Source organism: Cyclopterus lumpus, chromosome 4, assembly GCF_009769545.1.
Source record: "Cyclopterus lumpus isolate fCycLum1 chromosome 4, fCycLum1.pri, whole genome shotgun sequence".
Taxonomy (NCBI): domain Eukaryota; kingdom Metazoa; phylum Chordata; class Actinopteri; order Perciformes; family Cyclopteridae; genus Cyclopterus; species Cyclopterus lumpus.
In genome coordinates this window covers 1442235-1455146 of record NC_046969.1, presented here as the reverse complement: position 1 = coordinate 1455146, position 12912 = coordinate 1442235, and the positions used below count along the sequence as shown (strand labels likewise).

The window sequence follows — 12912 nt, the reverse complement described above, 5'->3', positions numbered from 1 at the left end:
CATTGGTTTGGTGAAAGGCCGCCAAAAGTAGCAGGATAGGAAGCGGGGAAGCGGTTTGTTGTCGTGGCTGGCGTGACCCCATCGCAAGAAGGTCTCCTAGAGACCATCTTGCGATGGGCCCGGATACGACACCTTTAAACAACTACGCACCTGTAAAGTCTCGGGATGGCATCTTGTGCGGTTGTGATGCTATCACAACATCTGTCCATGATCAAACATAATATGAAACGTAATAATAATTGGAATAATTATTATGTGTATAGCACAGTTTGAAGTACAACAACATCTCAATCTGTTCCCATAAAGGGCTAGAGACCCAAGTTCCAGAGGAAAACCCACCTGAACCAGGACCCTCGGGGAAGGCCGATGCTACCACATGGCAAAGTACTCAACACTGCTTCAGTGGTAGTTCCTGTCTGTGTCCCCAGGACCACAAGAGACCACAACCTGTTTGACCCACGCAGATGCATGGGACAGTACAGTCCCCCTGCTTCACAACTCAACCAAGTAGCGGTGACAGATCCTCATATGCATCCCCAGAAAGGTCCCTCCCTTACATACAGCCAGGCGGCCTGCTAAAGGGAAAACATACAAAAGACAAAAGCACATTACTTAGCAGGAGGGGTTCGGTGAAGGAGTAACGTGGTATGCTACATGGTTCACGAGATCTCAATCCAGTTAAACATCTATATAGGAAATCATCGGAAGACTAAACGGGGAAAAAATCCTTTTGGAGGATGGTGTTGATCCCTCCTGTAGAGATCCAGGGAGCACTGGTGGTCACGTAAAACCTTCCAACAATAGGCCTCGATAAAGTCAATGTACTACTACTAGCAGTGGAGCCATAACTACTGTAAAACCAATGTTATTTAGCACGGTGTAGTCTACATTTTAATTTATTGTTGCGTGTCGAGTTTCTCTCTGCTTTAAATAAATAAATGAAAAAGTACAAAATGACACTTTTCAACGGTCCACGCTTGCAGAGTTTCCTCTAGACAGATGGGACAGCAACATGTGGGTGACTGGGCAAGATACAAGGACCAGGTCGTTGCCCAGGACCTCCCACCGTTCACATGCTGAGGGCCCGTGAAGACGACTGAGCCCCTGGAACCAAAACAAACGAAAGCCATACATGCACTCCATTTAATTATGTCTTTTAATACAAGCTGATGTCTTCCTAATAGTTTACAGTCTTCCCTCTCACCAACCTCTAGCTTCTCATTATATGGTCAGTATTTGCATTTGGGCATGTTAATCATCCCACTTGTCCTCCAGATCCACGGTATGTGTGCGGCCTTCAGGGAACCTCGGAACGTCCCGAATTGTACGTGTATTTCCTCCCCTCTTGCCCAGCCTTCCCATTCGAGTGCTTATTTGTATATTTAATCATGCATAGTCGTTATTAATAATAATAAAACTAAATAGGATATGACACCATTGCTGATGAACATACCTTAGTGACAACAAATGAGACATAGATACACAATGATAACAATTATAGATACGGATTTTACAATATGTCTGACTTCAGTGCTCACTCCATGTGATACACTTGACCGGTTATATTGAAGTGTTTTTGTTTCATTACTTCCATTAGTTTGTAAGACCTATTTCCGACGGTACCTGAAGGCAACATTCCACTTCTGCAGTTGGAGCAGAGTGCCCCCGCGCGCCCCCCCTCCTGCTCCGAGTGAAAACTGAGATAGTGAGGAAAGAGCGACGGGAGGAAACTGGATGTATTAGCTAGTGCGCTACTTTAGGGACACCTTCACCCCCTACTTTCGGTTTCCGCTTGCGCAAATCAAAGCGCCCCGATGCGGGGATCTCCGCTGCGTGTTCTGTGCGCTGGGAAAACGTCGTAAAGCAAAAAGTTGAAACGTTCAACGACAGTCCGACGGAGGACGGCTAGCACAGCCCGACGAGAGTTAGCCCGCTGCGGCTAACGTAGCCTGTCGCTGCTAGCAAGAGAAAGAAAGAAGAAGAAGAACAAACGGGCTGCTGGAAAAGAGGCAACGGGTCAAAGTGGCGCTGCGAGGTAACCAGTAATGTTGCCTCCCGGGATCAACTTTAGATACGGATGAGACAGAAGTTGGGCAACAGAGAACAACTGCGATGTTGGGGTTGATTCACGGCTCTGGCAGCCCGCCGGAGTCCCGGGGTTGGCCCCACTCGGTGCCGTGGAGGCTCGGGGGCTTCTGCTTCCTCCTGCTGCTGGAGGGGGCCGGCTGCCTCGCCAACCCGAGCAGCACTTCTGGCGGCGTCAACAACAACAACCACAACAACCACAACAACCAGCAGCAGCCCAGTGTCAACATATACATGAGTCTCGAGGAGGTGAAGCAGCTTTTGGGTAAGAAGGCCCGCGTCGACAGACAGCTGTCTTCGAACTTTGTGTGTGTGTGGTGATGCAGTTGTTTGTGTGTGTGTGTGTGTGTGATGCAGTTGTTTGTGTGTGTGATGCAGTTGTTTGTGTGTGTGTGGTGATGCAGTTGTTTGTGTGTGTGTGGTGATGCAGTTGTTTGTGTGTGTGTGGTGATGCAGTTGTTTGTGTGTGTGTGTGTGTGTGTGATGCAGTTGTTTGTGTGTGTGATGCAGTTGTTTGTGTGTGTGTGGTGATGCAGTTGTTTGTGTGTGTGTGGTGATGCAGTTGTTTGTGTGTGTGTGTGGTGATGCAGTTGTTTGTGTGTGTGTGTGTGTGTGATGCAGTTGTTTGTGTGTGTGATGCAGTTGTTTGTGTGTGTGTGGTGATGCAGTTGTTTGTGTGTGTGTGGTGATGCAGTTGTTTGTGTGTGTGTGTGGTGATGCAGTTGTTTGTGTGTGTGTGGTGATGCAGTGTGTGTGTGTGTGTGTGTGTGGTGATGCAGTGTGTGTGTGTGTGTGTGTGTGTGGTGATGGTGTGTGTGTGTGTGTGTGTGTGTGTGTGTGTGTGTGCGTGTGTGTGTGTGTGGTGATGCAGTGTGTGTGTGTGTGTGTGGTGATGCAGTGTGTGTGTGTGTGTGTGCGTGTGTGTGTGTGTGGTGATGCAGTGTGTGTGTGTGTGTGTGGTGATGCAGTGTGTGTGTGTGTGTGTGTGTGTGTGGTGATGCTGTGTGTGTGTGTGTGTGGTGATGCAGTGTGTGTGTGTGTGTGTGTGTGGTGATGCAGTGTGTGCGTGGTGATGCAGTGTGTGGTGATGCAGTGTGTGGTGATGCAGTGTGTGTGTGTGTCCCGTCTGCATTTGTTTTTCTTCTAAAACACGACTGAGCTCTTGTGACGTCTTACCACTCACTCTTGTTGGTCCATTTGGGTGTAAAGAGCACAAGTTCTGCTGTAAATAGTCAAAGTTAACTAGCACATAGAATGGAAAGGCCTCCCTTCATACTGGTACAAACACTCAATATCCTGATATAATAATTATAACATGACTTTGTCTCTAAAAGGCCTCATGCTGTGGGTGTATGTGAGATGTCGTCACAAACATACTTTTTGTTTAATGAGCAGTGGCTGTCAATGTTAGCGTGACTCTAAAGATCAAGATGTAAGTACACGTCATTGTGTGGATCATTCATTTAGAAAGACACGGGCTTGAAAGCAGGTTCCCAGCCGCTGTGTGGTTGAGTGGAGGGGCTGCACCAACGAAGGTATGCTCATGTGTCACCAGGAGTTGTGGGAAAAGAAGAAGAAATGGACCTACACCACACATCGAAGACGGCAGCCAGATAGGATGTTAGAGGTGGAGAGTCGTTTGTAGGTGATGTGGCTGGAGCTGCGGGAGCAAAGTGTGGTCCAGTGTGCTGATGTTGGAGTCCAATGAGCAGCTGCAGAAGATGCACCCAGTGGTGTTATGATCAGGCATCAGTATTTGAACTAGACTGTACACAATACAGCTGGCTGGACCTGCACAATAGACATACATGTGCAGTTTGCTGTTGGAAGACATGTTGCCTATACTGATGTCTGTGACTGTTAAAGAAAAAGAATTGGGACAAATATCCGTTCTCCTAGTTCAAAGGTTGAGCTGGTTTATGGATTGGTCCTGAACAGTTAATTTGGGGTTTACTGAAGTTGTGTGTGCAGTGTGTAACTAGTCGTTTACCGCCGCGGGTGCCACTTTCCTGGCTAACGACCGGGTAGAGGTGCTCGGGTCTTTTGTGGAGGAGGACGCTGATGCTGCAGCTTTTCACGTTGGCCCGCGCGGCTGCGCTTAATGAACACGCCCTCATCCGCGTGGTGGCGTCAGCGTTTTTGCATCGGATGTGAAACGTCGGACTCTGCTACCTTGTATGTTCTGAAGCATCAACGGTGCTGAGCAGGAAGTGCTGCTGGCTGACCTCGTCATGCTGTATGCAGAGTTATTCAGTGTTTGGACTCGTGGGCATTGTATTGATGCTTTAAAATGTGTGATTAGGTACACTGGATGATTTTGACCAGTGCGTTAAACTGCCGCTCACTGTTCTGTATTAGGAACCGTACTCTGTAACCGGACTGGCGTTAGAACGTAGCCCGACTCTGTCCCCTTTCGGTTCTCCATCACGCTGTGCTTCATCTCTCTGCTGCCAGGCGAGGACCCTCTCTTTGTCCAGTCGTGTGGAGAAATCTCTTAATGTTGGACAACTACGTGTGCGGGGCTAAAAGTATGTGTGGACAGAAACTTCCACGATTCAGTGGCAGCTGTAGATTAAAGAAAAATAAACACGTTGGCAGGAAGTAAAAATGGCATCAACTTCCCTTTGGCGATACGCTGCTGGGCAGAGAACAAAAGTTAGCTTTTGAATCAGCTGGTACAGCACCGGTCTTTAAAAACATCAGTTAACTTAACTGAGCCAATCAATAAAAAAACATCATGTATGTAGATTCATAATATTGTTTACTGAATGAAAACCAATTGATCGTGCACACTGAAGAGACGGGCTTTGCTCTAAAAACATTTAACGGGTGAAGAGGATTTGTTAAACTTGGTTGGTTTCACCTGCGTCATGTTAATGTTGGGTGACACAAAGCCTTTTGAAAGATGTATTGTTCCCTCATTTATTTAAATCAGGCAGCAACCTCTGAGAAGTGGAAGTGCCTTAAACCTGCATTCTCTCCACTGACCAGCAGGGGCGACTCCTCCTGATTGCTAAAGGTAGTCTGGTTGTATAGAAGTCTATAGAAATGACTGACTCTTGGTTCATTCCCTCAGTAAACATGAGTTTATGGTCTCAATCTCTAGTTTCAAGTCTTCTTCAATACAGATGATGTTCATTTAGTAAATTATGGTCATTTAGAGTCAAACAGACCATAAAGCAGGGGATGCTTTAGGGCGGGCTTACTGTGATTGACAGGTTGACACCACGTCGTTGTCCAGTTGGAGACTTGGTCTGTGTATTCGTCTTGTGTGTTTTTCAGATATGAAAGTTAATTTCTAACCTTTGTATTCTTGTGCTTATCCACGCTCTCGTGTCAGTTCTGGTTGCCAAGATGCCGACAGCTGAAGTGCCGAACTTCGAGTCAGGCTTCAAAACACCACAAACCAGTGGGTGACGCCGTGGTGGCTACGGGATCGATGGGTTTTCCCAATTACTGTGTTGGTCCCCGAATTAGGATGCTTTCAAAAGTGCCCAGAAGCCACCAGCCCTGTGATGTACGATGTCTGTAGACAAAAAAAGGAACGTACTCTTCTAAAACTGTGACCCACAAAGGGCTTGTGTCTGTGAATGGGAGATTATGGAGGATCTTGTCCTGGACATAAGAGTACCGGGATCACCAGACATGGCGAACCCAGGGTCGGGACTGAATATTCAGATTATATTGCTCAAGGTAGCCATAGTGTATTTGTTTGGATGAGCTCTGTGTGTGTCCTTTCTTTCCTTCAATTACAGTGATTTTATAATATGGCATTATAGATTGGTTAGGACCAAAAGATAGCAGGGTCCTGGACCGGCCACGTCAAGATACAATGGAGCGCTTATTCGTTTTATTAGGTACGCTTGTGATGATCCAGCAAACATGTTCAACCATTTTAGATCCAGTCTTATGCTTTAGGTGAAAATGTTTATTAGTATTAGTCGCATCTTAGTTGACGACTGGTCAACGTTATAGTCATTTGAATCAACTTTTAGTCAAAATGTTTCCTCTCAATTTTGTCATTCATTTTTTTTAGTCAGTAGATGATATTGAACATTAGTTGTGGAAAAGAAAGTAAGTTGACGAATATATGTTGACCATTTTGAAGTTTCTTTAAATTCATTCCGCAGAATTTGTATTCGTTGCAAATGTTCCGTAATAAAGTAGCATTTAGTATAAAGCTCCAGCGTTCTGAAGCCCTGCTGTGGTCTCGTGGTTCTCTTCAGCAGATGGCTGTGCCTTGAGGATTTGATTTTGATACCTTTAACAAACAACCTGGCTCTCCAGGGGCTGGTGTGGAACAGGAAAACGTTGTGCCTGAACTGAAACAGACGCGGCGTGTTTGTCTATGAATGAACGGCAGGCAGCATCCCTGATTGTTTTTGCATGTGACCGCCGGGGAGCCGTCTGACTCAGGAACCGTCTGACTCAGGAACCGTCTGACTCAGGAACCCAACTCTCCGCATGCATTCCAACCCTCAGCTCCCCCATATCAGCTGCGTCTCCAGACCCGCGTCCTGGGTTTGAATTGTGTCGCAGCTGCCGATTCAAATTGAGTTAAGAGATTGCTCGCATGGCAAATTTTCCAGACCCAGAGTGGAGGAACTGCTCCAGATTTGCTGCCCAGAATACACTTGCTCTTTTTAGACGTGAAGCCACCTCATTGGTCAAACAGACATGTGTATACAGTTGTAGATTTCTGAAGCGTTATGAAGGTCCATGATGGTTATAACAGATAGTTAGTCAGATCGGAAATAAATTACATTTGAGTAGTGGGAATAGAGGGAATAATGTGTATAATTCAGTCTATAAAGCACCAGAACAATGGCCATCACAGTTTTCTGGACCACATGCTGACGTATCCAAATGTCTTATTTGGTTGGAGCAACAGTCTAAAACGCAAAGAAAATCAGTTTGCAATCATATGAAACTGAGAAAATTGCATTTCTGCTTGAAAAATGACGTGAATGACCATCACACTTTGACTTTTCTCTCCGTCAGCAACACACATTTTAAACCCAAGTGCCACACGGCAATGTTTACATGAAGGTTTTACAACTTTTTAACCTTTTTATAAAAAAAAAAAAGTTTCTGATATGTATTTCAACTATAGCGAGAGAGAGAGAGACGCTGCTCCCTAAACATAAATGTAAGCCTCACACTACATTCATAAGGCCCATGACCCGAGCTATGGCATCGCTTTCTCAGGCTTCAATGGCTTCCTTTCTTTCTCGGTTTCCTGGCATCCTCACCATCCACGTGATCATTTCGAAGATGAGAGATGAAGTACAAATAAGATTTCTGTCCTTCCATTTGCTCTCTTCTATAATAATGGCCTTTTTTTCCGAGCCCAGTTTTCCACGGTGGACTCGGCAACTCCAAGGAGTTCTTCCCCGGTGGAGAGTAAGCACTGAGAGAGTCTGTTTTCTAGGTCCTGCATGGCATGCTCGCTGGGTTCCCGTCGCTCACTGTAGTCGTGCTGGGCCTTTTCCAGTTCAAGCTACACCGAAGCTGGACAAAACAAGGATCCCTGTCAGAAGAAGATCTACACTTGTTGCCAGATTCTATCCGGACAAACTCCACCTGGTATTACAACTACCTCACATGTTGGAATCCAAAAACCTTTTGTCCAGCAGGGAAACATTCTAGCAAAGTGAATATGTGTTTCCACTCGCCCTACCAGCTGAGTAGGTCAGAGTTTGGCTTAAATCTGAGAATGCGAAAACGGAAATACACAGGTCTAAAATATATGAACTCAAATCATCGTATTGTGAAGGGCTGTGCATGGCCCCTCCTCTCCTCCTCCAAAGAGCTGAAAGGAAAGCAGAGGCTTTGAAAAAGAGCCCGTGAACAGTGAGGAGTGATTGGCAGCAGCATTCATTTCCTTCATGCCACTCTCCAAGGATCCTTTGGTTGAATAGGGAAGCCCCCGCTTTCACATCTTTTGTCTGAGAGCCTCTGCTCTCAGACAAAAGATGGGTGGTTGCCTTACAGGAGATTCTGTAAAGTAAAAAGCAAGCATGCATCTTATAAATTGTTACCCTCGTGTTAAAACGTGTACAAACTGGTATTTTTGTCGTATGTCCGCATGAAAGCAAAGGCTAGTTTGAGTTCTAGTGCAATTCTATTCTCCGTTATGCTGGAGTTTCATTGTTTTAATTTGGCTGTTGTGTTGAAATATTAGGAGTGGTCGATGTTGAAGTCAGGTATTTTTCAAGCCTTCTAGTTTCTGTCGTATTTCTAAAATAGAAGAGTTACGAAACACACCTTTTCTAAACTATAAAAAAAGGCTACAAAAATATTTGACCTTTCGTTCACAACCCGGGCTTTGAAAAAAAACCTGCACTCCCAAAGCTGCCCATGTGCAACGCCGTCCAAAAATAGCTGTGCTAGATGGTGTGCGTGAGACCTCTGCAATGACCCGTTAGTTTGCCTCAAACCGCTAATCTTTTTCTTCTCCCAGTAAACCAGTTGATATTTGTTGAGCAAACTTAGGAGCCCCTTTAAGCAACAAATAGCCATCAACGAGGTGCCTATAAAAGGGGCAGCGGCAGACAGTCTTCTGCTCAGATTCCTCTCCCCTCCTTCATCCTCGCCTGCCCTCGGGGCACCGCATTGAAATAAAAGAGGGAAACTGATGTTTGGTTTCTTTGAAGCGAATCAAAGGGAAACCGCAGAGCGATTGTGACTTAATGTGTGTTTTCCCTCTCCGGCTGAAAGACGCTCTCACATGTGAATACGTTTGCGAGCGGCGTTGCTTTCGTCGCGATGTTTGCTTTTGCTTCTCGGAGAACACGCTGCGTAATGGTATTCTGCACCATCGTTGCGCCTTCCTTGTCATTTTGCACTTTGATGCCGACGCTTTTCTTCAGTTGCAGGAGGTCCGTTGGATTTCTGTTAGGACATGCACGAGTGCTCCTCTGTGTCCAAAACCTCTCTTGGAAAAGACAGATGTGTGTCTGTGTGTGTGGCCGCCAGTGAAAAAGCCTCAGTCGTCAAGTTTCCGTCCAAATGTAGCACCGATTTTAACCAAACTTTCCAGAAAAGCAGCAGAAAGAAATGGGAATTGACGTGTTATTTTCCGTCCATGACTTGTAAACCAGAGTGGCTGTCATAGCGTTCTCCAGATTCAGTTGTTTTTATCTGTGTTGGGAGTAAAGTTAAGATTTCTTAAAAATGGTCACTAGAAGCCCCGTCGGTCCAACGAGGGGTGAGCGGAGTGCAGCAGTCCGTGGGGCCACGTAATGCCATTGTTGGGCCAGCCCACTTCAGCAAGATTCAAATGCTTCCCACAACTCAAGGGTTACTAGAGGACAACTTCGATGACGTACCCAGGCTTAGTCCAACCCTGCAGACACCAAGAAGAAGAGTTAAAGAACAACAAACTCAAGTGGCCTACATCTCTAGAGAGTAAACTGCCACGTGGGTTGGCGCGTCTTATCCGGATTCCTCGTGTTCAAGTGGATCTTTTGAAAAGCAAAGGGTTGCTACTGGAGACCGGTTTTATTGTTGAAAAGCATCTTGCAACTCTAAATCGGGACTTAAAGCTCTGCCCTTTTCTGGATTTGGTTTGAATAGACATTCGTACTCCCTTCCCTGTGGTTGAGCATCATCCGGTCGAATGTGTCTTGGGTCACAAACATCTTGGTTTGAATGATTTGTCAGTAAGCTGTTTTTTCCCCACGTGGAACTATCTTTAAAATAAATGAAATCATTTGTGGAGATGTTTTTCGTTCAATGAGTTGTGTGTTCAGACAGCACCCGACCAACCTAATCAAGTTGCCGAATGTGGGGTTTATTTTTATTTTGTACTCATCTGGTGGCATTAATTATTCTGACTAAATGAAGACCGGAGCAGTAACGAAACTCTTTAACAGCTCAATCCCCCCGATTCATGCCCGGGAATTTGTTTGGCGCTTCCAGTTGATAAAGTTTTTCTCCACCATGGTTAGTGTCGCCGGTATCCTGGAGAGTGTTTATCTCCTGAGCACTCAGGGATGAAGGCTTTGGGAGGTATGGTGTCGACCGCGCGCACAAGAGGGTCTTTGTTGTATCCGTCCTGGACCGTACCACCTGGCCACTGCCCCCTTTTGTTCTCTTTCAAAACGTCTGCAACGCGATCCACAGATTCGCAAGAGAACACTGCACGCCAACCTGAGAACGTGAGAGCCCCGAAAGGAGAAGACGCACTAAGATGCTGCTGTAAGTTACAGTTTTGCGTTGGCATCTTTATGCAAAAGAAACAACCTTTTTATTATTGTGTGTGTGTGTGTGTGTGTTTTTTTGTGCATCAATGCCAGGTTCAATGTCTGGACCAGGAGGAAAAGAAATGTTAGTGAGTAGTTAGTGAGTCTCCCCTCCCTCAGCCAAAGGAAGTGTCAACGTGCCCTTGAGCAAAGCACTTAAATTAGGAGGACTGATTGTACTAGGCAGCTTTAATGTGTTGGTACTCCAGGAATGTCCTGAGGGTGTTATGTGGAAAGCAGTCGAATCCCCATCAAACACAAAAAGATGATCACCTGGGAATCTTGCATGTCCGTTTTGATAATAAGGATTATATTATCAAAACGGACATGAGGTTCATGGGAAGTTGGAACCTCACTGTTTCGACTTAAAAAACAACAAAAACAGTCGTAGATTTTTAAAGGCTGATATATTAAGAGTTTGGAGCAGAATAAAAAACCGATAGCCGATAAAGTGTAGTGCGCTGCATTGTATTTAAGAGAGAGAACGTTTGTGGGAAGGAATGAACTGAAAATGATATGACGAATATCACTCAGCTGCTTCTCAAACTATCTAAATAACAAATATCTACAACTTAATTTAAAGTCTGTCGCGCATTAGCGGCCGCAGCACACTTTGAGTGCCGGCCCCAAAATACAAGTATGCACCTGAAAGTGAGCGTGACGCGTCTCCTTTGAAGGGGTCTCACTTCCACTTGGCCCGTGCACCAATGCTGTCGCATGCTGAGAAAGAGCCAGTCAAAGGAAAAGGCCAACGTTGTCCAGACTAGCAAAAACCAACAGCGCTGTCCGGGTTCTGACAGATTGTTGTTGTTTTTGCGACGGCATAATCTGCTGATTGAGTCGCCCGTTGATGTATGACGACATTCCATCATATTTTCCAGTAAACAATGTCCCGACGTGCGACTGCGCGTGACAAGCATTGGCGGTACCATGTAGCACTGATTCTAACAGTTGGTTGTTATGGCTGCATGTCACCGTGGGACAAATGAGACATCGGTGAAGCCCGGTTTTATACAAACACCGTTGTACATGTCAGAATGTGCTCACTGATTGAGTGGCTACCTGACCTCCTTATTTAGAAAAAGAATGACAAATTGTGTCCGCTGAGGCGACGACGAGATGATGAACGAGTAATCATTCATTTGAAAATGTCACGGATTTTGTTTTAGGTTTATTTTCGCCAAAAATGTTAAAATAGAGGAATTATTACTGTAAACATGAAGTTTGATTTTCACTGTTAGTTCACTGTGCTCAAGTGTGTTTGTGTGTGCAAGTGATAGTGTGTGTTCTGCCCTGGCTATTGTTAATCTCTTGACACCAGCAGGGAGAAATGGAAATGTCCTGCAGGAAATAATCCATCAAAAACACAACGCGCTGCCAAGCCGTCCCGCTAGAATCCAGAACGATGTTGTTGTTTTCCATCAGCGTTTTAAGGGCGGCCGTGTGTTTCTGTGGCGGCGAGCCGCGTGCTGACGCCGCGAGGCTCTTCATATGCTGTGGCCAAAACAGCTTGTTTGCAGGGAGTGTGAGTCAGCGATGAAACGGCAGCACATGCTTCGGCTTCCTTAACCTCAGGAGCCACTCGTTCCCCCGTACTCAGGTCTGCGTACACCGACGGGGGGCCCCTGTTGCCATTCCCTCCCGTTCCTGTTTTGAAGTCGTTGCAGTTTGATGAGGGGGGTCTCTATGGGGCTGTGGGAGGGACGGACGTTAAACAGACTCTTGCAGGTCCTCTTTGGGCCTTTCATGCCTGGTTGCATAATTTAATTGGTATCAAAGCGGTGTGGCCACATGTTGAAACGGAGCCGAGCATGAGAAAGGCAATTATTGCCGGGACTCGACTGTGTAGTCGTGTGCACACATCTGTTGCCTCTAGAGCCCACATATGTACACATGAGAGGATGGAGGAGTCGTCTGTGTTCTGGACAAATTATCAGCGTTGCAGCATTTTTCCAAATCCTAATTGTCCCGTACCTGATTAAAAAGTTTAATATGGTGACGCGTATACATTTATAATTTGTTCTCCTTTTTAGCATGCGTTATTATCACCAGTTTACCTGGTCCCAAAATATGTCCCCTTTATCTCAAGGTCCACTTCCTAGCTTCTTCTGATGGCGTTGACTCCGTGGTCCTCCTCAGCAGACGCTTTGGTTGAAATGTGCTAAACTGAGTCAATGACAACCGATGGAGCTCATTTAACGGCTCTCTGAGACCATGAGATGCGCTTGAAAGCTCTGGGAAAATGTTTGTTTGTGTTTTAATTATTTTTTTTAACATGTATAGACTTTCCTTTTGTTTTCAACCACCGGATTTTAGTAACGGTGTACATCTTAATGAATGGAGAGGACAGCCAGCTGTCTGTCTCTGCGGGCCTGGTTGGATACTAGTTTATGTAACACCCGTCCCCTCTCCGAGTTGGTAAACGCCTGACAATGTTTTTAATTGAGCCGATGTGAGAAAGGTCTTTGAGCCGGAGCTCTGAAGTAGCCCGAGGGGTATCGGGGGGAGCCTGGGCACATTCTTCCCCTCTCTTTAAACTGGATACTAACACCCAGACGCTTTCAGGGACTGATAGCACTGC

The 12912-nt window shown here is 45.8% G+C and overlaps 1 protein-coding gene across 2 annotated transcripts in view; it reads left to right on the top strand.

Moving 5' to 3' along the window:
• Nucleotides 1-1659: 1659 nt before the first annotated feature.
• The window catches only part of ryk (receptor like tyrosine kinase), a 40731-nt gene continuing 29478 nt past the window's right edge, over nt 1660-12912 (top strand). Inside the window, exon 1 of one of the 2 annotated variants that reach the window (XM_034530861.1) lies at nt 1660-2350. In XM_034530861.1, coding sequence (XP_034386752.1) covers nt 2113-2350 — 238 coding nt within the window. In that variant the 5' untranslated portion in view covers nt 1660-2112. The remainder of the gene's footprint in view (nt 2351-12912) is intronic. The other variant, XM_034530860.1, reaches the window with a different exon arrangement.